General features: G+C 41.5%; 2 protein-coding genes across 3 annotated transcripts; one reads left to right on the top strand and one right to left on the bottom strand.

Annotated features, from left to right (window-relative positions):
* Positions 1 to 2,468: 2,468 nt before the first annotated feature.
* On the bottom strand, positions 2,469 to 12,056 carry LOC139364745 (E3 ubiquitin-protein ligase MGRN1-like). 2 transcript variants are annotated; one of them, XM_071101775.1, is made up of 16 exons: positions 11,682 to 12,056; positions 11,280 to 11,398; positions 10,944 to 11,032; positions 10,473 to 10,619; positions 9,702 to 9,819; positions 9,535 to 9,601; positions 9,305 to 9,348; positions 9,117 to 9,164; positions 8,827 to 8,895; positions 8,422 to 8,581; positions 8,058 to 8,167; positions 7,656 to 7,870; positions 6,743 to 6,900; positions 6,448 to 6,558; positions 5,892 to 5,937; positions 2,469 to 5,646 (listed from the first exon to the last, which is right to left on the bottom strand). In XM_071101775.1, the coding sequence occupies exons 1-15, from the start codon at positions 11,767 to 11,769 to the stop codon at positions 5,897 to 5,899; spliced, it is 1,584 nt and encodes a 527-aa protein (XP_070957876.1). In that variant the 5' UTR covers positions 11,770 to 12,056; the 3' UTR covers positions 2,469 to 5,646; positions 5,892 to 5,896. The 2 variants fall into 2 exon arrangements, with proteins under 2 accessions (XP_070957876.1, XP_070957875.1); XM_071101774.1 differs by lacking the exon at positions 5,892 to 5,937 and having other exon boundaries at positions 11,682 to 12,042.
* Positions 12,057 to 12,109: 53 nt separating this feature from the next.
* LOC139364804 (UBA-like domain-containing protein 1) lies at positions 12,110 to 20,354 on the top strand. Its single transcript, XM_071101904.1, has 3 exons — positions 12,110 to 12,408; positions 12,764 to 12,823; positions 18,826 to 20,354. Exons 1-3 carry the CDS (start codon positions 12,301 to 12,303, stop codon positions 19,120 to 19,122), a joined length of 465 nt encoding a protein of 154 aa, XP_070958005.1. The 5' UTR covers positions 12,110 to 12,300; the 3' UTR covers positions 19,123 to 20,354.
* Positions 20,355 to 26,337: the final 5,983 nt, after the last annotated feature.

The following is a 26,337-nucleotide window of genomic DNA, read 5'->3' as shown; positions in this document are numbered from 1 at the left end:
TCCCAAAGGTGTTCGATGGGTTTTTAGTCAGGGATCTGTGCAGGTCAGTCAAGTTCTTTAACACCGATCTCAACAAACTATTTCTGTATCAACCTCGCTTTGTGGACAGGGGTATTGTCATTCTGAAACAGAAAAGGGCATTCCGCAAACTGTTGCCACAAAGTTGGAAGCACAGAATTGTCTAGAATATCATTGTATGCGGTATCATTAATATTTACCTTCATTGGAATTAAGTGGCCTAGCCCAAATCATGAAAAACAGCCCTAGACCATTATTCCTCTTCCACCAAACTTTACAGTTGGCACTATGCATTGGGGCAGGTAGCATTCTCCTTGCATCCGCCAAACCCAGATTCATGTGTCAGACTACCTGATGATGAAGAGTGATTCATCACTCCAGAGAACGCGTTTCCACTGCTCCAGAGTCCAATGGTGACGAGCTTTACACCACTCCAGCCAATGCTTGGCATTGCGCATGATGATTTTAGGCTTGTGTGCGGCTGCTCGGGACGAACAGTTCTTGTGCTGATGTTGCTTCCAGAGGCCGTTTGGAACTCGGTAGTGAGTGTTGCAACCTTGGACAGACGATCTTTACGAGCTACACGCTTCAGCATTTGGCGGTCCCGTTCTGTGAGCTTGTGTGGCCTACCACTTCGCTGCTGAGCCATTGTTGCTCCTAGATGTTTCCACTTCACAATAACAGCACCTACAGTTGACCGGGGCAGCTCTAGCAGGGCAGAAATTTGACTAACTGACTTGTTGGAAAGATGGAATCTTATGACGGTGCCACGTTGAAAGTCACTGAGCTCATCAGTATGGCCATTCTATTGCCAATGTTTTGTATAGAGATTGCATGGCTGTGTGCTCGATTTTAGACACCTGTCAGCAAGGAGTATGGCTGAAATAGCCAAATCCACTAATTTGAAGGGTTGTTCAGATACTTTTGTATATACAGTACAAGTCAAAAGTTTGGACACACCTACTCATTCATGGGTTTTTCTTTATTTTTACTAGTTTCTACATTGTAGAATAATAGTGAAGACATCAAAACTAAGAAATAACACATATGGAATCATGTAGCAACCAAAAGTCAGTCCATGCAGAAAATGTCAAGAACTTTCAAAGTTTCTTCAAGTGCAGTGGCAAAAACCATCAAGCGTTATGATGAAACTGGCTCTCATGAGGACCGCCACAGAAATGGAAGACCCAGAGTTACCACTGCTGCAGAGGATAAGTTCATTTGAGTTACCAGCCTTAGAAATTGCAGCCCAAATAAATGCTTTTTAAATTTAACTTTGCAAGTCAGTAAATAACACATTTTTATTTACAATTACAGCCTACAGGGGAACAGTGGGTTAACTGCCTTGTTCAGGGGCAGAGCGACAGATTTTTACCTTGTCAGCTCAGGGATTCAATCCAGCAACCTTTCAGTTACTGGCCCAACACTCTAACCACTAAGCTACCTGCTGCTTCACAGAGTTCAAGTAACAGACACATCTCAACATCAACTGTTCAGAGGAGACTGCGTGAATCAGGCCTTCATGGTTTAATTGCTGCAAAATGCAAAGACGCCACAACTAAAGCACACCAATAAGAAGAAGAGACTTGCTTGGACCAAGAAACACGAGCCATGGACATTAGACTGGTGGAAATCTATCCTTTGGTCTCATGAGTCGAAATTTGAGATTTTTGTTTCCAACCGTCAAGTCTTTGTCAGATGGCGGAGTAGGTGGACGCATGATCTCCGCATTTGTGGTTCCCACCATGAAGCATGGAGGAGGTGGTGTGATGGTGCTTTGCTGGTGACACTGTCTGTGCTTTATTTAGAATTCAAGGCACACTTAACCAGCATGGCTACCCACAGCATTCTGCAGTGATACGCCACCACATCTGGTTTCACTTAGTGGGACTAACATTTGTTTTTCAACAGCACAATGACTCAACACACCTCCAGGCGGTGTAAGGGCTATTTGACCAAGAAGGAGAGTGATGGAGTGCTGCATTAGATGACATGGCCTCCACAATCACTCGACCTCAATCCAATTGAGATGGTTTGGGATGAGTTGGAGCGCAGAATGACGGAAAAGCAGCCAACAAGTGCTCAGCATATGTGGGAACTCCTTCAAGACTGTTGGAAAAGCATTCCTGGTGAAGCTGGTTGAGAGAATGCCACAAGTGTGCAAAGCTGTCATCAAGGCAAAGGGTGGCTACTTTGAAGAATCTAAAATCTATTTAGAATTGTTTAACACTTTTTTGGTTATTACATTATTCCATGTGTAATTTCATAGTTTTGATCTCTTACTATTATTCTGCTATGTAGAAAATAATAAAATAATTAAAACCCTTGAATGAGTAGGTGTCCAAACTTTTGACTGGTACTGTATATATAATATATACATACACATTTCATTTCAACTTGTAGGACTATGCATAGGGTGAATTCGGGAAAGAGTGGGACAAGACATAAACTGGGACAGATTAATCCTGATTCCTTTATTTCTTGGTCTGACAAAAGAACATCTAAACTATTGTTACTAAAAGCAAAATTACATCACTTAATTGGTGACACCATGGAGGGGCAGAGAAAGCAAACAGGAAGCTCACCCCGGGAAGCACAAGGTAAAATCAGTGACATAGCTTCTCTGTGTTGTTAAGGTTATAAAACGGTCCTACATAATGCACTGTGCCGAATGTTGACGTAAATGTGAATACTATGTACTGGTGCATCAAAATATATAAAGTTGCCAATATTATCTTTCAATTTTGAAATTGTCATGTTTGTTGTCCCGCTTTACCAACCATAGCTAGTTAAAGTAGCACAGAATGGAGTGGGCTTTTCTAATGGAGAGAGAACCAGTTTACATTAGGGACCACCTGTATTTAGGTTAAGCTCTGGTTCTTGTAGTACTATATCCTGTTATTAGTACTGTTATTTCTGGAATTCAGAAAGCAGGACACTTTTTGCGTTTTCGTCTTCTGTAACTTCTTCAGACAACATATCGGCCCAACATGATACATTTCTGAAATCCTCAAATGTTTCCTAATCACACAAAATTGAATCGTCATTGAAGTACAATTAGGACTATAATAATGGTGTCAAAGTCGACCAAAAGCGAACTGAAAATATGGTTATGCCTCCTGTGAATATGAAATCAACAGTCGTTTTTTTGTGTGATTACGAAACATCTGTAGGATTTCAGAAATGTGTCACGTGTTGGGCTAATATGTTGAATAGATGTCGAAAGAGGTTACAGAAGATAGAAATGCAGTGTCCCACTTTTTCCGAATTCACCCTAAATGGTCATCACAGGACATGCAGTTAAAACCAGAAGTGTTCAACATTACATTTATTTAATTGTTATTCACATGCGGCTATAGGCTACACATGTAGGATCTTAATTTGAGCCAGTTTGCTACAGCAGGAAAATAATCCTGCAGCAACAGGAAATTTGAATTATGTGGATTATAATGAATGGGACATTTTTGTAGGGGTTGATACATTTTTCGTTACTGCAAATCTAGTCTGATATTTTAAAGTAGAAATGACAAACTTTAGGAGCCCTTTTAAACCTTGAATACACTACAAGTTTGCATTTCCTGCTGTGAAGGAAAATTCTCAGTAACAGAATATTGATCAAATGAAGATCCTACAACTGTACACAGGGACAGACAGATATTGCTAGAGTTATGAATCACTAAATGTGGTGTTGTCCTGGATACCAGGTCAATAATAGTGAGAAACAGGAACAAGGCATAAGTGTATCATCAAAGTTAACATGACACATCGTTAGTCAAAGACACATGACATGAACAGTGTTAATCCAAAACAGATTGGATAGTTTTACACCCCTCTACAACAAAACTCACAAACAAAAGATAACCTAATGTTAAAGATGCAATGTCTCAAGATGTTGCATAAGTAAAATGGCTGAGAAGCATTTAGTTTATTCCCCCTGGGGAAAAAAAATTAGAACACATACAATACAGACCAAGTCTACTCATAATGTAGTTAATTTTTAGATTAAATGTATCAATATATGGACTTAACATAATTGTAATTGCTGAACAGTTGGTTTTTAATAACAATTAGGTTTCTTTAAAAATATTTAACGAACCATTGAGAATGCAAAGAAACGTCATACTTTTACAGCTCTGTATATCAGCCAATGGGAATAAAAACCTCCTAGACTACGTGCTCATACAGCTGTATATCCTGAAACAGTTTCATCACAAGAACACCAAAAATGCAACAAGCAGCAGCCATATCTGTTTAGTTGAAGGCACATAGATCTATACGTATGGTGCTACATCTACAGGGAAGTCAGACACTGCAAGTTATGGAACTTGAGCAAGGCAACGACTATGCCAGGATGACAAGCCACAATATAGCTACAGAAATATGCCACGTCTACAAATAACACACTTTGTGCTATACAGTCAGCATCGCGTATTGGCTTGTTGCAGGCTCTATCTATCTTTGTGTTCAGCTGTTCGGGTGTAAAGCTGGACTCTGTCACTAAAAATCGATCAGCTAAATGTGAGATACTGTGCATGTAGCTGTAACTACTAATCTCCTTATTTGAATCCCCAGATGTTCTTCTATAATACACAAATATACAATTTTGCAAATTAATCTACACAATTTTCTAGTACAGGTACAATATATAAGATATCACATAATTCAGTATAAAAACAAACAAATGCGGATATTTACCGTTGAAGACAACTTGAAATGAAATGCCTCAATTTGACTTGCTATGACAGGGGAATTCACCATTTCAAAGTAAAATGAATGAATCCTCAAAACCTTTAAAAAAAAAAAATGACACCATTCAATTATGTCATGTTTAGATCATGTCAAATGTCCACTGAAATGTTTCAAAGTTTGCTTTCAAAAACGTTTCATATCATACAAGCACCAAGAAATAACAGTTAAAAAAAGTTATTAGTTTAGATGAATACAACATGAATGGTATTAATGCTCTCTAAAACAATTAGTGTCAAGCAGTAATTTGAATAGAGTAAACTGAAAGTGAGTGTGCTTCTAGTACTACCATATGATGGTAGTCATACTCAACCACTGGAATCATGCAACGTCCGCCACTGCATCACAACCCCATCCAGAATGGATAAACAATTACACACTCCTAAATGTATGTATGCAAAGCAATCTAATTAAGGACTTGTTGTTTTTTTTATTAAGGTATAGTATGGTTTTAGTAAATCCTTGCAGTGACCACCACAAACACATTTTGAATCAATGCCAGTTATGGCATGAATCGGTGACCAAAGTAGGAGAGAGGTCTTCTACAAGGCCCAAGGGGACTGGATCATGGGGGAGGGATGGGCTTGGGAGGAGACCATGGCTAAGTCCCAATTATTCATCCTTTAGGCTAAATGTGCACTTTCACACTCCCCGTCATGGATTTAAAAGCATTGGATTGGTGTAATTATTGACTGGAGGGAGTTTCCACCATTGTGAAATCCATGTGAGAAAGTGAATTGGGACTCAGCCAGAGAGGGAGAACCGTTGGGCCCAGAGGTTAGGGGTCAAATTGCTCATCCTCCATGTGAAGGCTGCTGGGGGGACACAGGAGGGGCTGGCTGGAGCAGTTGGTACTCTGACTCTTCAGGCTCTCTGATGACCCTGTGGACACAAGGAGCATGATCCAATTAAACAAGAGGAGCTCTTACTCCAGTGAAATAAATCTAAACAGTTGCATACTTATCAATACAAACTTGCTGTCTATTTGCATGATAAACAGACTTACAACCTGCAGCAGATTATTAACCAACTGTCCTGAATCTGACAGATAGCGAGGAATCGGTTTCTCTGAAGCAACGAGACAGAAAAGCAGATAGGTAAAGACAGGACAGAGAAGTCCTACATACCACATTTATTCCTCCACACCAATAGAGCAGGCATCAGGACCTAGAGCTGGCCATAGCAAGGCCAGGTAAAGGGACAGGGCAGGGAGTAAGGAAACAGAGAAGAACAAACAGCACACAGGTTAGATGCAAAGCTGGGGGACTGAAAGCCTGGGAGAATAAAGAGAAAAAGAGCCAAAAGGTATTATACGTGCAATCAAAAATGTATGTTAACAATTGGTTTGAGCCTTAAAGACATGCTCTGGTAATTTGGCAACTAGTAAGTATGTTTTAAGGTTCCAATTTTTTGTGTGTTAATGTGTAGTTCATACATAATCTATGAGCAGAACTAGCCAAGAAATCCCTAGCAACACGCACACAGTAGACAGAGAGACATGATGCACATATGTGACAGAGTACGCAATTTTCTGGGGCCTCTTTTGGCTCGTGGGCGCTACTTTCAGAACTACTAGCTAAAAAGTATACAAAAGAACCAGAGAATATCTTTAATATCCAGACAAACATACACAATTGTGCACAGATACGCACAGGCCTGGGCCTTGTGTTATTATTAGCTTACCTGGCAGAGACAGGTCCCCTGGCGGGTCACTCTCTGTTTTGGTCAGGCTGCTGTGTTCACTGCTGTAGTCCTGAAGGATCTCTCGCTCTCCTCCAGAGTGCAGCCTGTCCTCTGTACCACCCACGACAGGAGGGAGAGACAAGGTCACAACATGCAACAAGACCTAAATGTCCTTACACTGGTTTGCAATGTACCCTGGTAGGTATTTCAAGTCATTATTTGGAGAGGTCATCTACTCGAACTTGATGTAGACTGGACCGCTAACTACGTGCATTCAGAGCATGACAGAACTCACCATCATCTGGGGAGATGAACTCCGGTATATCCTCGGCAGCAGTGGCCTCGGTGGGAGCAGGGCTGCTGGAGAGCAGTGTGTGAGGCTGGGCGTCCGACATCTCAGACAGCTTCTCCTCATCCTCCTCCTGGATGGGTGATGAGGGCGACCTCAGGGTGCTGCGGGGGTGAAACACTTACAATGAGGTGACATTGATAACAAACAAAAAAATATTTACAACCGACGTGAAGCTTTATAATATACAGACTGCACTCTGTACTGTTGTCCTAGTAAGTTTATTTTCTGCAGGTTGGCAAGGCACAGCAATGTCAACTGGATGGATTGCCAAGGACATGCCATATAATCAGTTTGTAGCATGGTGCTGGATACAGAAGATGACCTCTAGCAGCAGCTCACCACAACATAAGGACACTCTTTATTCTGACCCTGGGCCAAGCTGTTACACAAAATGATGAGCAATCAATCCAGAGTCAAACCCAATGTCAACAAGCAAATCCATCCAGGGCAGTTAATCTGTCAGGGCTATTAACTCCATACTAAAACTAAATCATTCAAAATTGCATATGCTCGAAGTTAAAGACCATTCAAATCAAATGGTAATGGTGTGAAGAATTACAGTAGCAGGCAGCTGGACTGTAGAGAGCAGCACTGTGAGACTTTAGCCCACTTCAGTTCCTCCCCCTTCTTCCTAAAGTGTGCACTGATTCACCCTACCTCAAAAGATTTCAAAGCATTGGATTGGTTTAAATATTCGCTGGAGGGAGGTTCCACCATCTTCTCTTACACCTGTCCATTACTTTTAAATCCATGAGGGGGAGTGTAGTGTACGAGTGCACACTTCAGGGAGATGGTCCATCTCAGATGGAGGAGAAAGTGAACTGAGCTTGTTACTACCCTTGTGTCTCAGGATTACCTGTCAGGTGACTTGCTGACCTTGCCCTTCTGCAGGCCCCCTTCACCGGAGTGTTCTGGGGAGCCCAGCGGCCGGCCCTCCCCTACCAGGCTCCCAGAGAAGTTAATATCATCGTAGAGGGGGGCGGGGGGGATGGAGGGGGACACAGAGTGCAGGCCGTTCAGGGCCTCCAGCAGAGAGATGGGCTCAAAGCCTGGGGGAACCGAGTCTGAGCTCTGGAGAGACGCACACGCAGAAAGACTGCTCATATCTTCACTAGTCATTCACAGTCATTTATTAAAGGCTTTGTAACTGCATCGTGATGGAGTTGAGTTTCGTTAAATACAAGTATAAAAAGAAACAATCCTTGTCACAAATTATGTCATGTATTAACAACAAATGCCTGGGTCGTGTGCGCTGTACCGAGTGCTCATCATGGTCCATGGTCTGAGCCAGTACAGGGCTGAAAGACACAGGGGACAGCGGCCCAGGCTTCTTCCTCACAGCTCTGATCTGCAGTAAGGCTCGGAAGGCTGGGGAGAGAGACAGACCAAACACTGATTACACTACACACTGTCAAATGGGACTGCATCTTCACTAAAATGTCAACTTTACAGCATTTTCCTTAAATCAGCTCAGTCCACACAGGGCATTCATCTCCACGTCCATTAGGTGTCTCTCTTGCTGAGCTCTGAAACATGGCAGCCTGGCAGGTCTATGTCCTATTAGCTAAGGCATGAAATCCCAGTTGGAAGCCTATTGGAAACAAACTAGCGTCGCTCCTTACGCAGTCTGCAGATAGGACAGTTATTGGCCTGGTAACGCAGGGTGTCAGCACAGGAGTTGCAGAGACACAGGTGTCTGCAGGGCAGAATGATGGTGTCTCGGAGGTCTGACAGACAAACAACACACTCATTGCTGTTGTCACTGTTCTCATCCTCCGATGGCTGCAGAGAACCAAAAAACAAGAGTGTTGTTAAGAGTGATGAACATGTAGAAAAAAATAGACTACACAAACCAACGGTCTGAAAACCTACAGCAAAATGAGACACATTTCTGATAGATTCAGGTGTGGTTACACCTCTATAATGTAAAAATGTGTTGCTTTCCAACAGCCTTTGTAAATTCATGTTAAATAAATCTACTGTATGCATCTACAAAAGTTGTTCCTGGTGAGTTCTAGAACAACAACCTTGGTCTCTTGGTTGTTTTTGTTTTCAATTCCATAGATCTCCTGCAGCAGGTAGCTCACACGATCCACCTATAACAGAGCGCACACATGGTAACACGTGGCCAAGGACAGAGAACGATGGGAGGAACACATTGTAGCCTTATGTCCCATAGGGGATAAAGAGGACGTAAGCACACATGCTAACGAATGTATGTGTTGTAAATTAACATGTTTTTGTTATTCAGGCATTTGTATTTTGAATAATCGACTAATATAATAGAGAAGACATGGATTAACTTGTGTTAACTTACAATTTGCTTCTGCTTCAGAGGCTTGACGGAGAAACTGCCATCCACATGCTTGAAGGGAAGAAATGGTGTTTACTTCACATATTTCATAATGTGAAAACAGAACTTCATGACATCAGACGCGGGATGCAAATTTGAGTCAAATTCAAACACTGTCCTCTTCCACTCAATTGACACAATGAGTTACTTACTCTCTCAAAGGCTGCCAGCAGCACATGTGCATGTCCCAAGCAATCTGGAAAAGGACAAATACTAATTCATAAGGGATTACTGTACTCTGTGCATACAGAGTGTCTAATCTAGCACCTGCTATTGTGGTACAGCGGAGAGACAGTTGCCAACTAAGTTTGTTAAGTCAGTCTTGAGGTGATATATGGAGCGCAGTACATTAACATCAGCGTCAACCGTTTGGACCACCTACCATCCCCTTCATCCACCACAGCTTGGATCACCATGGGGAAAACACCCCGGTCCAGGTCAAAGTTCAGCTGTAAAGATAAAATAAATGGTGACAACAGATGAGTTTATCAACTGTGAGCTGGTGACATCACTCCACAGGATTGAGTGCTGCTGCCCAGATATACTCACATCCTCCTCCTTCCAGTCGGTGAAATCGATTTTGAAAGAAGGTAGGGAGAAATGTTGGCTCACACCCCTCTTATAGTGCACAGTCTCAGAAACCAGGGCTGGGCCCTTTGGGTTGTACCTACACAAGACAGAAACAGTGATGTCAATATCTTATCAATACAACAACTATCAACGTTAATTTAGTATAGCGGAATTATAAGATGTTCTTTATCAGATCTCTTGTTGAGAGCTCTTTCTTCGACCACAAATAATGAAAAACAGCATTAGGCCTAACTAAAATCCATTTCCGTATTTTCCCTCTTAAATTTGTCAATGGAAAAGCTCAATAAAAAAACCTGCAAAAAAAGGCAGAAAAACACATCCATCCACTCACATAATGACCTCAGCATTAACTATTATATTAATTCCCTCTTCAGATGACATGCGTATCCATGGAGACAGGCAGTTGCTAAGGACCCATTGTATCTCTCCCAGTCTGCTTTTTGGAGACTGGCATTCTATGCTGTATATTGGCCACTATCATAAGATGTTCTTATACAACGTGTCTTTAAAGTGAATAAAACAATTTCACTGCAGAAACAGATAAAAGGCATGGATTTAATTTCAAATGAGAAATGTAAAATTATGAATTTGATTTAGTTAGCAAGAGAGCAAGAGACAGTGGAAGAAAATATGTATTTATAATTAGTGAATGACTTAGAAATAGCATATTGATGCTAAACATAGTCTATTATGTAAATGAAAAGGTTTCTGAATCAGACTCTTACATACATTGCCATCCCATTGGTGAATTCCTCAAAAGCTTGGCAATACAGGGTGATAGCCACACGAGCATCAGCGTCAAATGTGAACTCCACACCATACAGAACCTTTGGCTTCCCTCCTTCCTCTACTGGAGCATCAGTGTCATCTTTATACCTAGTAGTCAAGGAGACAAACAAAACAATGTTAAGCTAGCTTTTTTAAGTGGCCAATTTCAAAATGACATAACTTTGATACTGAAGCTATGATTAAGTTAACAACAACAACAACAAATCCCTCATGCACCACACTTATGAAAGCATGTCGATATCAAATGAAACATAGGCCTAAACAAGTACAGTGAATAGATGTTAAGCTAAGCTCAATCAGCCAGGATTCTTGACCTGAATCACTTGACAATGAAAACCACTAAGAAAAATAAATGAGGTAAGGTTAGTCTGAAGACTACTCGCTGTAGAATATGGTGGTGTTTTTCCTCACCTGACCAAGCGCAGGGAGTCCTTTCTGATATTGACCAGACTTCTCAGGGTCTTCACAGGCTCATGGGGTGCCGGGGTCACGTACGGAAACTAAGCAAAGGTGAGACATGACAACTAGTCTAAGAAAAGAACAGCCCAATGCAGATAAACTTCAAATGCTATAGCCTAACCAATAACATGGGGGATGTGAATCAAGGACCAGTCCTGAACTTCCACTTCAACTAATATGCCTAATAGGCTGTACATGTTACTTCTCTGTCTGCAGCTTGCAAGGTGCAAAACTTAACAACATAGCTAAGAATCTTTACCACTGTATAGCGAACTTGTAGGTCCTTACTTGTACAGGCCTATTTCCAAGGAAGTTCAGATCCATGTTTTCTCCAAATAGGTAACCCTCTGGATGTGGAGTGTCAAATTTCTCCCCTCCCATGAAAAAATGGCTGGCAAAGTAATTCCCTTAAAAAAAATAGAAGTATGTGACTAGATTAGAATCAGGATAAAATCAGGATGGAAGGCCTATCTTTAATCAGGACAACATCAGTGTACCGATGCACAACTCTGCCTCATCAAATAAACATCTCACCACGACTGAATATCATCCAATTACCCATTTACAGCGTTCACATGTAACGTTAGGCCTATAATGTTGGGAACTGATGATGTCAGTTTAACTGACGTTAGCAGCGTTAGCTATAGTTCGAGTTTTAGCGTTACAATCCAAATGAATAGCTATATTTACCCGATTTCGGTGGAAATCTGTACGCAGAATTCGCCTGGATATCAATATCCTCAACGCCAGCGATTCTCCGGCTAAGAATCGACCCCATCTTTCCTTGTTGTTGCTAGCTAGCTAATTAGCTACAGACTTGGCTAACTACTAACGTTACTAGCCCCTACGCTAGTGTAATTATCGTCCAAGGGACCGTTTTGTAACAAGTTTTAGACTTTCTTCGGTATTACACAGGCACTTATATATCCAACTGTGTACCTGTCAAGAATAACGATAGAACCAAGGATACCTTGGTGTCCGCTAAAGAAAATAAACACAAGTTTCTAGCCAAAAGCCTTCTGATGTGTGATACGTCAAACTACATGGTGTTAGGGACTTGTAGTTCTTTCTGTCACCGACCTACTTACTGATCGACCCTCCCCATCGCTCTGATTTGCGCTCTCGTGCTGCCGATCAAAGCGGCGCTCAGGACACTGAACATAGTTCATACAGTAAATATTTGGGTTTTTACTGCGGACTGTGCTGTCTTCATGGTCGATGAGAGGAAAGGCTAATGCAAGGGAGAATAACCTCAAGGACTGAGCACCAACCCAAGGGGAAAGGTTTAGAATAGCCCGCGTATGCAAATATGGATGATCTAAAGCACCAAGTTATGATAAATCAGTTCGTCCTGACTGCTGGATGCGCGGCAGACCAAGCGAAACAGCTTCTACAAGCGGCACATTGGCAGTTCGAGGTATGGGAACCTTTTCTTGTTGACAATGGGTTTGGTGCATGCAATATAGATCAGTTACAGAGATCAGTCTGTGTCTGTTTTTCAGAGTCATTAATTAAATACATCTAATTAATACAGTAATGCCAATCATTTGTAAAATAATCTGGTTATCTTTACAACATCCCAGTAGGCTAATGCTATTATGCAATGAAAATGTAGCTAACTATGGTATTCAGCAGTCTAATGGCACAATGTAACATTTTCACAGCAGATAGTATAATATCAATTTAGGTTGTATCTGTCTGCAATAGGCTATCATATGTGTAATGCACACTGGACTGTTGCTTATTGACACATATATTTTATTTTTCAATAGACTGCATTAAGTGCCTTTTTTCAAGAAACCAATATTCCATACAGTCACCATCATCAAATGGTAAGTATAGAAAACCTACAGTATTATTGTTAACAATTAATAATGTATGTATTATTATTATTATTATTACATTATGATGATGATTATTGCAACATCTATGATTATATTTATATTCATGCCCTTGTCGTCCGTGTCCGCCATGTTGTACCGACACACAAGCCTGACAAAAGTAAACACACGTTGGCCACGTTGTTCATAGTGCCTTGTCATGTACTGTAGCATATTACTTACTGTGTTATTTCACATGAACGGTGACATGATAGGCTGCTATGTTTCTAATACTTATAGTCGGCCAATGAAGTCATGTGAGTTATGGATGATCTGTACTGCTATACATTTTCTTCTTGAATTGAAGCCTTGAAAATGTGTCTTGTGGGAGAGGGTGGTTCCAGAAAAAGTGAACATTGTTTTAGTAAAAAATTAATTTAAAAAAGGTCAAAATAAATAAATAAAATGATTTCATTGCTACAGAACTTATGATACATACTATACAAAACATACAGTTGAAGCCAACTACATTTAAATTCAGTTTTTCACAATTCCTGACATGTAATCCGAGTAAAAATTCCCTGTTTTAGGTCACCACTTTATTTTAAGAATGTGAAATGTCAGAATAATAGTAGAGAGAATAATTTATTTCAGTTTTTATTTCTTTCATCACATTCCCAGTGGGACAGAAGTTTACATACACTCAATTAGTATTTGGTAGCATTGCCTTTAAATTGTTTAACTTGGGTCAAACGTTTCTGGTAGCCTTCCACAAGCTTCCCACAATAAGTTGGGTGAATTTTGGCCCATTCCTCCCGACAGAGCTGGTGTAACTGAGTCAGGTTTGTAGGCTTCCTTGCTCGCACACGCTTTTTCAGTTCTGCCCACAACTTTTCTATGGGATTGAGGTCAGGGCTTTGTGATGGCCACTCCAATACCTTGACTTTGTTGTCCTTAAGCCATTTTGCCACAACTTTGGAAGTATGCTTGGGGTCATTGTCCATTTGGAAGACCCATTTGCGACCAAACTTTAACTTCCTGACTGATGTTTTGAGATGTTGCTTCAATGCCATCTATTTTGTGAAGTGCACAAGTCCCTCCTGCAGCAAAGCACCCCGACAACACGATGCTGCCACCCCCGTGCTTCACGGTTGGGATGGTGTTCTTCGGCTTGCAAGCCTCACCCTTTTTCCTCCAAACATAACAATGGTCATTATGGCCAAACCGTTCTATTTTTATTTAATCAGACCAGAGGACATTTCTCCAAAAAGTACGATCTTAGTCGCCATGTGCAGTTGCAAACCGTAGTCTGGCTTTTCTATGGAGTTTTGGAGCAGTGGCTTCTTCCTTGCTGAGCGGTCTTTCAGGTTATGTCGATATTGGACTCGTTTTACTGTAGATATAGATAATTTTGTACCTGTTTCCTCCAGCATCTTCACAAGGTCCTTTGCTGTTGTTCTGGGATTGATTTGCACTTTTCACACCAAAGTACGTTCATCTCTAGGAGACAGAACACGTCTCCTTCCTGAGCGGTATGACGGCTGCGTGGTCCCATGGTGTTGATACTTGCATACTATTGTTTGTACAGATGAATGTGGTACCTTCAGGCGTTTGGAAATTGCTCCCAAGGATGAACCAGACTTGTGGAGGTCTACAATTTTTTTTCTGAGGTCTTGGCTGATTTCTTTTGATTTTCCCACGATGTCAAGCAAAGAGGCACTGAGTTTGAAGGTAGGCCTTGAAATACATCCACAGGTACACCTCCAATTGACTCAAATGTTGTCGATTAGCCTATCAGAAGCTTCTAAAGCCATGACATCATTTTCTGGAATTTTCCAAACTGTTTAAAGGCACAGTCAATTTATGTGTATGTAAACTTCTGACCCACTGGAATTATGATACAGTGAATTATAAGTGAAATAATCTGTCTGTAAACAATTGTTGGAACAATTACTTGTGTCATGCACAAAGTAGATGTCCTAATCGACATGCCAAACCTATAGGTTGTTAACAAGAAATGTGTGGAGTGGTTGAAAAACAAGTTTTAATGACTCCAACCTAAGTGTATGTAAACTTCCGACTTCAACTGTACATACATTGTCTTTTAATGACAGCGTTAAAATCTTGACACATGTATAACAGGACATTAGCACAGTTTATTCTAGGCCATTTGTCATATAGATTTTCCATTTGGCCAATAGATTTCCTCCTTCGAAAGGAATCTGGCTTCATGAGCAATAAGAAATCAGTTTATTTAGGTCTAGAACCTAAACCTAGAACCTCTCATAACCTACCACTGGGTCTGCCATTTCCCAAAAATCTCATCCTGCTCCTATTTTCATTTTTAAACTGATGAAAATAAACAGGATGTGGGCAGACATTAGATTAGATAAGAAGCAGTGACATTGGCAATACATCTGGCGTGGTCTGTTTACATTAGGGGTTGGCTGTCAGGAGTGGCATAAGGTTAAGTTGAGCCCCTTTCATTGACAATTGGTTGACAGGTTAACTACGGTGCAGTATTTGCCCACCGTGTTCTTAAACAGACCAGCGCAGAAAGGCCAAGCGTAGGAGAGGCCCGATGCACATGTAACATGATGTGGAGACATCTCAAGCTGGGGAGTGAGGTTACGAAATGAACTCTGTTACACCCACGGCTATTAAAGGAAGTGTTTTTGAAAGTGCTGTAGGGTATTGTTTCTGTTGTCAGTAGTGGTTGTGTTGTTATGAAGATCACCGTGACCTTAGTTTAAAATGACACTTGTCACTTGAACAAGTTGACATGACAAACCAGCACCCGTATATTAATCTATCCCTGGCTGCATAATAACAACAAGGGACTGTGTTGGGTTAATTATTGACTCACCTTATGGTTGCTCATTGACCTGTTTGTGTTGGAGGTTGGTGAGATTGATTTGTTGATACAGGACACAGTAATGTAAGCTGTGTATCACGTGACACGTGATGTTTGAATTTCCTTTCGTTCATCTCGTTGGACAGTTGACCACGTACATGGAAACAGACTTTGTGTAGGGGGACTGTGAGTTAGTGAAACAGCTCTGAAAAAGGTGCAGCCTCGCTAAAGACAGATTACCCATGATGCCCTCAACAATTGTATCTTGTAGATCACACGATGGAGGTCAGTGTTGAAACTCAACGTGTTTATGGGATGTTACATCCACAGATGATTACGTCCCTCATGATTGAAATGCACATAGGGGTTTTTAACTACAGGAGGCTAATAAGGCAAAGGCTGGTGGCAATATTGTAGACGTGTGGCTTATCACAATGTCCCAGTCAACGTCTAGGATGCCAGGAGGTCTGTGGCAGTCATGAATCGAGTCAGTTAAAGAGTCTTCATAACATCGTCCAAAAGAAACAGCTTTTGTAAACTGTACTACTACCCTTGTTATTCATATTTGGGATGACTATTAGACGTTTAGCGTCTACATTTAGATGGGCTCTGATGCGGGATATACTTTTGAAAAGAACATGTGTCTGTTTTACAAGCCCTTTGAACAATGGTAGAGTAGACTGCCTGGTGTACAATAGCACATTTGTTTAAAATGGACAATGCTGGTTGGTAGGATGCAGGGCTTTAGTACAGGGTACAGTTTGCCATTGTTTATTCTGAGCCTCAAATATGGCAAACTGACAATAAACAATAGGAAAAGGGATGAGAAAGACCACACTCTCTAAAACAAGCTCTCTTGTACAGTTTCCCTGGCTGCAGCTGCTATTACAGGATCCATCCCTATCAAACAGGACTGTTTCTATAGCAACTTTGCAGCTCCAGATGAGAAAATACACGGTCGGTCTCCTGTGTGTTTATGTGTACAGAGCCAGCTGATCTGACTGAGTAGCTGCCACACACTGAGGCCCACACCCTGTGTGTCCACATAGCCAACCCCTTCAACACCTTTCTCCTTATACACTGCTGACCTCTTTCAATGTAAAGCAGTGGAAACTCCCACACATACCAGGCTGTCTTGTTATTGTGGTCAGATAACGGAAGGCTTTTGTATTATATGTGTTTTTCAGCTGTACAGTTTTAACCGTTTTGTAAGCAGATGTAATATTAAAAAAATATCATTCTAAATCAAATCTTAGTGTCACGACTTCTGCCGAAGTCGGTCCCTCTCCTTGTTCGGGCGGTGTTCGGCGTTCGACGTCACCGACCTTCTAGCCTTCACTGATAGATTTTTCATTTTCCATTGGTTTTGTCTTGTGAGTGCTGTACAGAAACCATTCGTTCCATACTGGATTCGAGACCTCGGGCGAGGGGCCTTCAGTACCTCGTGGACTGGGTGGGGTATGGTCCGGAGGAGAGATGCTGGGTTCCGGTGGAGGACGTGTTGTATCCTTCTATGCTGTGAGATTTCCACTGTCTCCATCCGGATCGCCCTGCGCCTCGCCCTCCGGGTCATCCCCGAGGTCAGTGCAGACGTGCGGCTGGAGCCGCGCGTCAGGTGGGGGTACTGTCACGACTTCCGCCAAATTCGGTCCCTCTCCTTGTTCGGGCGGTGTTCGGCGGTCGACGTCACCGACCTTCTAGCCTTCACTGATCCATTTTTCATTTTCCATTGGTTTTCTCTTGTCTTCCTTCACACCTGGTTCCAATACTATCAATTACATGTTGTGTATTTAACCCTCTGTTTCTCCTCATGTACTTGTCGGAGATTGTTTTATTGTATGTCATGTGATTTTGTACCCAATATTTTTGTATATTTTGTTTTTTGGAGTTTTATGAGCACTTATTAAACGACTCTGTTTATACCAAGTTGGTTTTCCTGCGCCTGACTTCCCGGCCACCGACACGCACCCATTACACTTAGGTCATTGTTTTATTGCCGCCATGTGTGTCAGGTGACAGGAAGTCTGTTATGATCACTTACAATTTATTGCTGTAATTTATTGCAATGCTATTGACTGAAGCAAATGTAGGCTACCAGTGATCTGCAAAATGCAAAATTACTTTTCTGAAGCAGCCAGCCTTATGCTAGTATGGCTGCTGCTGACCTGTTTTTTTTGTACAAAGACATGCTTGTCCTGAACTGAGCAATGCACATACTAGCTTTATGGTTCACTACGCATCATAAATGATTACATTGAATAAAGGCATGTCTTGTTCCTATTGAAGCAGCTCAACGCTAATGCCTGTGGGAAATCCAATGTTTGTTCATTCATTAACTCATTCATTCGTACCGCACCATAGAAACCTTAGAAATCCATGTGTGTGGGATATTCCACTGATGTTCTTATCAAGTAATAAGAATTTCTTTATTAGCCTGTGGACATTTTTTTCTTCTTATACATATTTCAGCTCTCATTAACAAAATGTCTGACAATCCTCCTAAAGAAATATGTTTACCATAGTCAAAACCTGTTCTGAAGGCAAGCATGTGCCTTGGGGGGGAGGGTATCTGTTTCCCCTAGTTCCACTACAAACCACATGACTGTTTGAGATATTGCGTAATCTATTATGTGGTGGATATCCTGTCCACACAATGAGAAAACAGACAGTCTGGTAGCCTTCAGATGGTTGGGGTGAATCCTAACACGGGTTGCTTTGACCTTTTATGTCCCGGAAGGTACGATTCCTTTGGACCCACTTAGGTTCTTACTCATGGAATGGTGTTTGTTTTGGCTGACTGGTCCTGTGTTTGGCAGTCACAGAGCAGTCTCCTGAGGCCTGCTCTCTGTAGTGTCAGCTGAGAGGGCAGACTCAGGGCAGGATGTAGAGTTCAGTGGAAAGACAAGGGGTCAGTCTGAGGAAGTTGGGCTTCGAAGGGAAAATATTTTTCCTTTTTCGCTTCCACAACTATTATGGTGTAGGCATTTCTAAGGACCAGTTGAGGGAGGACATAAGTGTCAAGATGGCAAATCAAACCAAGCTTGTCAATTAGAACTGGAGACAATGCGCCAGTAATGACAAAAGTCAGTAGTGAAATATGTAATCAGAAATGCGTACAGATCGATGTTCTCTTATTAATGGTTCTCTCTTTTCTCTACAGATGCACACTCCAGCCAACACACCAGCAACACCTCCCAACTTCCCAGACGCCCTGGCCATGTTTTCCCGCCTCAAGGCCTCAGAGAGCTTCAACGCCAGCAGTCCCATAGCCTCCATGGCGACCTCTCCTCCTCAGGTCAACTGGGCCATGGGCCCTTCTGCCCCAGGTCAGACCCAGCAGGGCCTGTGGACTTCTGGGCAGATGCCCTCTCAGGTGCCTCCCCGTGGGTGGCCCCAAGCCGTCACTCAGCAGGCATCCAGTGAACAGGCCAGCGTCACCATGGAGGCAGAGAGATGAGAGCACTGCAGGGGCCTCGCGATAACAAGAGGAACCGACATCGGGCAGTCCTCTTTGAGTTGTCTGTAAGGGAAAGCAGAAAACCAAGCAATATTGTGGACATGCATTGAGGACAGAAAGATAGGAATTATGAGCATACAGCTGATGAACATTCACATGACGCCACATTGTAAAAATCTGCAGACAATTTTAGCTAGGCATATGTTTCATTTTTTTTCATTGATCTGAAACCAGAGACAAAGGTGGACTTGTATAACTAGTGCCGAAGAAGGATCTTCTTGTTGTACACACCGATCTGTATGACAGTGTCATCATCTTTCCTTTGTCTTTCTGGAGTGGTGTCAATGGACTGGATGCCTTTGATACTGGGGGTGCACTGCATAAATAACATCATTCTTCTTGATTTTTTTAACCAGTGTAAGTGTGTGAATATCATGTGTTCTAGTATTCTAATGTGCTTAGAAACCAACTTGGATCTGCTTTTTCCAACATTGGGCAATGGCTTTGACTGTCTCACTCACACAATCAAGGAACACCAGCTAGCCAATCCAACTTATGTTTAATAAGCAACTTTACAAGCTGCGCCTCTTTGTATACAGTGTTTCTGTCTGCATTGAATGCTAAAGGATGTTATACTGCAATCATGGTTCAGTGTTTTTTGCATGATTTTGTTTTCAGCCACTAGTGTTCAGAGGAAAAGTGAGATAAAGGTTTCTGTCAGAGCGAGACTTCTTGCTTGATATTCCAGCTGTGCACCATCTCGAAGTAGCAGACAGATAGTTTTTGATACAGTGTTGTTGTTGCTTAAGATGGAAATCAACATATTAGGGGAAAATAATAAATAGGGAAAATATATTTGAAAAAATATAGATTTAAAACATATAAATACAAAATAATAAGAAAAAACTGCATATTTGGTGATGCTGTCTCAGGAACTCTCGGCTCAAAAATGTTTTGTCTAGGCACCTGATCATCTTTTTATTTTGTAAAATGGAATGAATATTGCAATTGAAAGGAACTGATACATTCAGGGAAGGACTCATCCAAACGTTTTCTATTCTACAATCTGTTAATCTGATAATCACACTAGTTTTGCTTTGCACATTGGTTAATCTGAACACACGCCTGTTCCGCAATGTTTTCCATGAGACAGCTACCACAACAATTTTGTGGATTACCAGACAATTAATTATTTTGTGTTTCTGAATAAATATTGTATCTATTACACTGCATTCGATCTTGGAGTCTGACTCTATGTATCAAATGGACATGGGGCTCTAATGGAACTATAACCCACAACATCCTGTGCTCTTTTAGTATTTCCCAGATGGCAGTTTATTTCTCAGCAGATGTTGAGTCCAGTGAGTTGGTATGACGCAATCTTCAGTCACACACACATCACATCAGGGAGAGATACACTGTTTAAAAAACAGGGGAAATGTGAAATGGTCTAAACAGATGAATGTTTGGCCTTCTCTCTCCATCCTTGGATTGATGAAAGACCTCAGAGCAGACTGAGGAGGAGATGTTGAGTCAGACTGTTTATCCCACACTACAAGGACAAGCAGAGACCAAACAGTGCTATGTTATGGCCACTTCCTTGTCTATGTGCTACAGATTTGTTTTTGTATGACAAACCTTTTCACCCCACTGTTCTTTCCCCACCATCTGCTTAGGAAATCATCTCTCCCCATTTGATAGACGTTGTCTTCATTCATGTCATCCCCTGTGTATGCTATTCAACTTCTCTCTATTTTGACTTGAGTGTTGAAGATCGTCATCAGTTCTGTGAGCGTGTTTATGCTCCAACAGTCATAACACATAGCGACATGGATTCAAACATTAACCAGAGCCTAGTTGGACTGTGCACCTATCAACCTCAAACAATTATTGTTCTTCTGCTCACGTGGTGAACCTCCCCGTATTCTGTAGCTGGACAGGCCTTAGTCTGGTACATTGTATAATGTCATGCTGACATCAGACTGATCGATCTGATCTGTGTGTACTGAGTTGACAGTGAAAGGTGAGTGGCCCCCGAGCAGTCCACCCATCCTCATAACTCCTCAAAACTCATGGGATTGGTGAGTTGTGTTGCTGTTTGTTTACACTGCAAATTGCTGCACTGTAAAACTGTAAGCAGGCTAGCACAAGATTTCCCTGCTGCGCAGAGCCTTGAAGTACTGTAAGCACAAGCTCGTTTGAGCCAAACTAAGACATGATGGTTCGGGTATACATACTGGAGATTTAGTTTTAGCCTGAAATAGAATGGAGGAAATGGTGAGAGTATGCGCCAGGGGAGATCAGCAATGTGACTTGCTTTTGCCCCAAAATGTGGAGAACACTCAGGCATCCAAACATAAACAACGGCTGCTCTCATAATGCACAACCCCCCCTGTTCTTTTTTTCTTTCTCTCCCTCTTTTTCTACCCCCCCCCTCCTCTCGGTCCCCCCAAATAACCAGCAGTAATGAGAGGTGGGTTGTGTGTCTCTTCTGACTACGACTATCCTTATATCACCTCCACTTCCCTGGCAGCAGCAGTGCATAAAATACTTTTGAGTCTCCTTTAGACCCATCCTGCTGGACCCAGTCCCCCTCCCTATCCCTGTCACCTCGCTGGCTGTGTTGTGTTTCTGTGTTTGCAGGGTGTGACATGAATACCAGGCAGCTGCCAGGTTGGCCAGGATGATAGTGGAGCTGGCAGGAACACAAGACGAGATGGAGGAACAGAGTTACATGGCGGAAATTCCTATAATACACTGCCCCACTCTCTGCTACTCCGTACTGCTCACATTCCAACCCACCACAACCATGACCATTAGGCTTACTTCATAGTTCTTTACATGGATTTCATGCAATGTTTATGAAGCTTATGCGTTGTAGGTGGATGGGGGGCAGTATTGAGTAGCTTGGATGAATAATGTGCACAGAGTAAATTGCCTGCTACTCAGGCCCAGAAGCTAAGATATGCATATTATTTGTAGATTTGGATAGAAAACACTCTGAATTTTCTAAAACTGTTTGAATGATGTCTGTGAGTATAACAACTCATATGGCAGGCAAAAAACAGAGAAAAAATCTAACCAGGAAGTGGGAAATCTGAGGTTTGTAGGTTTTCAAGTCTTTGCCTATCCAATACACAGTGGAAATTTGTTCTGATTGCACTTCCTAAGGCTTCCACTAGATGTCAACAACCTTTAGAACCTTGTTTCAGGCTTCTACTGTGAAGGAGGAGCGAATAAGAGCTGTTTGAGTCAGGGGTCTGGCAGAATGCCATGAGCTCAGTCATGCATGTGGCCGTGAGCTAGCTGCGTTCCTTTTCCTTTCTAAAAATAAAATAATTGTCCGGTTGGAATATTATTGAAGATTTATGTTAAAAACATCCTAAAGATTGATTCTATACATCGTTTGACATGTTTCTACGAACTGTAATATAACTTTTTTGACATTTCGTCTGTACTAAGTGTGCCTGCGCCTCATGAATTTGGATTTGTGAACTAAATGTGCAAACAAAAAGGAGGTATTTGAACATAAATAATGGACTTTATCGAACAAAACAAACATTTATTGTGGAACTGTGATTCCTGTGAGTGCATTCTGATGAAGATCATCAAAGGTAAGAATATTTATAATGCTATTTCTGACTTCTGTTGACTCCACAACATGGCGGGTATCTGTATGGCTTGTTTTGGTGTCTGAACCTTGGGCTGACAGGGTAGCCTAGTGGTTAGAGCATTGGACTAGCAGCCGAAAAGTTGCAAGTTCATATCCCTAAGGTACATGGCGGGTATGATAAGAATTTGTTCTTAACTGACTTGCCTAATTAAATAAAGGTAAAATAAAAAAACTCAGATTATTGCATGGTGAGCTTTTTTTGTAAAGCTTTTTTGAAATCTGACACAGCGGTTGCATTAAGGAGAAGTATATCTTTAATTCCATGTATAACACTTGTATTTTCATCAACATTTATGATGAGTATTTCAGTAAATTGATGTGGCTCTCTGCAAAATCACCGGATGTTTTGGAAGAAAAACATTACTGAACATAACGCGCCAATGTAAACTGAGATTTGGATATAAATATGAACTTTATCGAACAAAACATAAATGTATTGTGTAACATGAAGTCCTATGAGTGTCATCTGATGAAGATCATCAAAGGTTAGTGATTCATTTTATCTCTATTTCTGTTTTTTGTGACTCCTCTCTTTGGCTGGAAAAATGGCTGCGTTTTTCTGTGACTAGGTGCTGACCTCAGATAATCGCAATGTATGCTTTCGCCGTAAAGCCTTTTTGAATTCGGACACTGTGGTGGGATTGACAACAAGTTTATCTTTAAAATGGTGTATAATTTTAATTATGATATTTCTGTTGTTTGAATTTGGCACCCTGCATTTTCACTGGCTATTGTCAAATCGATCCCGTTAACGGGATTTCATCCGTAAGAAAGACATACCACAATAGAAGTGCTCCAGCTATTGTACTGATGGGAAATGGTTCAAATATATAGAAATTATACACTCCATCTCCAGAACATTGTGGGTTAGCCTATACAATAACAAGATAGCTATTGTTAATGTCAGAGTCATTGTTTGGATATGCTGTCGCAGTATGCAATCTCAGATAAGACATGTTTTTGGAAAACTTGTGAGAAGCTGACGTGATTGCTGAGATAAAAACCTACTCGAGGGTAAGCCTGGAGTGAACCCTCAAAAGCAGAAAGTGGGTGAAAGGTGATGAGGACAAAGTAGACACAGCAGCAGATGCTAGAAGAAAGGGAGAGGCAGGTAGAGATTACAGCAACGAGGAAGAAGAAAAAAGCTGTTTATCACGCGTAAGCCCCTCTGCTACTATGGCATTAACATGTCGCATTTAGCCTACTGCCTATAGGGAATGATCATATTGACACACACACACACACACACACACACCATGAGCATCTATCGTATCTGCTGTGGGACTGCTGATTACATCTCACATTTGCTCGTGCAAATGGAAGGAATAGGACTGTTCAACTCTCAAAGCATGGGGAGGAGACACATTTCTTTCCACCATGACTCCCACCCTCTCCCTCTCTCCGTCTCTTGCCCCCCATTCCTCATTGTTACATAAGAGCACTGCAGTGTGCCCCGTCTCTCATCACACAGACTGATCTGAGAACAGAAACGTAGTGTTCCAGTGAAACGAAACAGACAGGAACACAGGTAGAGAGAAATGTCCTTTCATAACACTCTGGTGGGACAGACAACACTCCCTTTCATTCATTCCATTCATGCATCTGACTGACCCCTCACCCCCTTGTCTGCTGAAACAATCTCACTCTGGACACCAGTCATGCTTCAGTGTAGTAGTTGTAGTAATTGTAGCACCGGTTTGGGAGAGTCCGGACAGGGAGGGTACTTTACAGCTGGTTTTGCTGGTTCAACATGTTACAGCAGCCTCTTCTTATTAGTACTAAAACATTAATTAGTAGCCTGCTGTAGTCTATGAAACAAGTTATTTCTGGACAGTGTGCCAATATGTATCCTACTGCAAAACCAAACATAGTAACAACCTTCTTAATATAGCAACATCAAATCTATCTGGCAATAAACACATGGAAACTGCGATCAAATTCACCAATCACAGGGAGTGTGATAGAAAAGGAGAGACTGGGTTGGTTGGCCTCTAAACTTGGCTCAGACTATGGGATGTAAAACTTGCCAGAGAACAAGGGAGTGTCTACCCTGCCAACAGCAGTATTTTGTTGTTTTAACTTGTGTGCCTGGAACTTCACTATTGTTTAAGGTTGAATGCATGGGAAAACTTACAGTAGGCCTAATGACTAAAATGCAACATGTGAAACAAAGCCATACAGAATGCTCTAAAAACAAATATCTCATTAGAGGTAAAACAGCATAAAATTGTCCATATTATCTGCACCTAAGATGCGGGGGAAATAGTTGCATTTGAGTGCAGAGTGGTAGACTAAATGTGTCTTCTGAGGAGGAGACTTCTGGATATAGTTATGCATTGTGGACAGTGCTCTCTAGTGGACATTTTAGGCATGGAGCCATTGCTTTGCAACATTATACAAATTCAGGCTATATAAATAATCACAAACCTCCACCGAGACACCTATTTCAACCGTTTTCTTTCTTTTGTTTATGTCTGTGTATTGAAGTGAATGTTTTTGTTGTTGTGACCCCTAGCATGATGTATATAATTATTGTATCTTCAACAGAGGGCGGAATTAAGTTCAGCTTATTCTCTCTCAGGAAACAGTGAGAGTCTGGGCAATCCTAGGGCCAACGGCAACAATAGCGTAATCCTCTCTTTACATAGCGGGTTACTGTTTTCTCTAATGTGTTACTTTTACATGCACAAGTCTCCAATGAATGTTTTACAAACAGAGAGCCAAGCTTTAAAATAACATGGCACTGTTCTGGTACAGGGTTGTGGGCTCAGCTGCTCTCAAGTGTCTACTGAGTATTCTAACAGTGGCTGTCTGAGAAAGACTGAGAGGCCATCTGGGGGTAGTGAAACTGAGAGTGCTCTGAGCCAGAGAGAAGACTCAGTGAATAGTCTGCTTCAGAGTTGCACTGTATCAGGAGGTTTTCTTTGGCTCGCACCCAAGCACTACTTCCTCTCATACTGTGCAAGGAAAGGGAGCTGGTGGTTCATAACTGTCTGTTCTGTAGGACTGAAAATATGCCTACATCTCCCAAAGAACAGGAAGGACATCTGACTCAGTATGCTTATTATTGAAGCAAATGGAACAGTATAAGAAAGATATGAGGCTACATATAACTTTTTCAGTTCTGTACAAACAATAATTATCATGTTACTTTCAATGACAGTGATGGTCTCGGGGTAATCAATAATAAAGAAAGATCAAGATGGCTTTCAGAGTATTAGATGTTTTATTGACAAAGACAAGCAGAGACGTAACATGTGTTGACGCAGGCATACATGCCAGGGCCCTTGGGAAAAAACTAGTACAGATCTCAAGTACATTTTCTCAAAGCCTTCATTTCTTGTTCATCTCTGTTTATGCCTGGTTTTGCATCATAATATGTCTTGCAATAATTGGTAACTGTAATCAAATTCCACATATCACAACAGCTTGAGTGTAGCGTTTCAATAAACCGGTAGGTAGACCATATTTGGCTAAGCTTCCAGGTGACGAGCTTAATCATCACATCAATGTTGTTGACGTGAGACCACAGATACAAGTAG

Source organism: Oncorhynchus clarkii, chromosome 13 (assembly GCF_045791955.1).
Source record: "Oncorhynchus clarkii lewisi isolate Uvic-CL-2024 chromosome 13, UVic_Ocla_1.0, whole genome shotgun sequence".
NCBI lineage: Eukaryota > Metazoa > Chordata > Actinopteri > Salmoniformes > Salmonidae > Oncorhynchus > Oncorhynchus clarkii.
The sequence above is the reverse complement of the archived record's forward strand: the minus strand, read 5'-3'. Positions and strand labels throughout refer to the sequence as shown.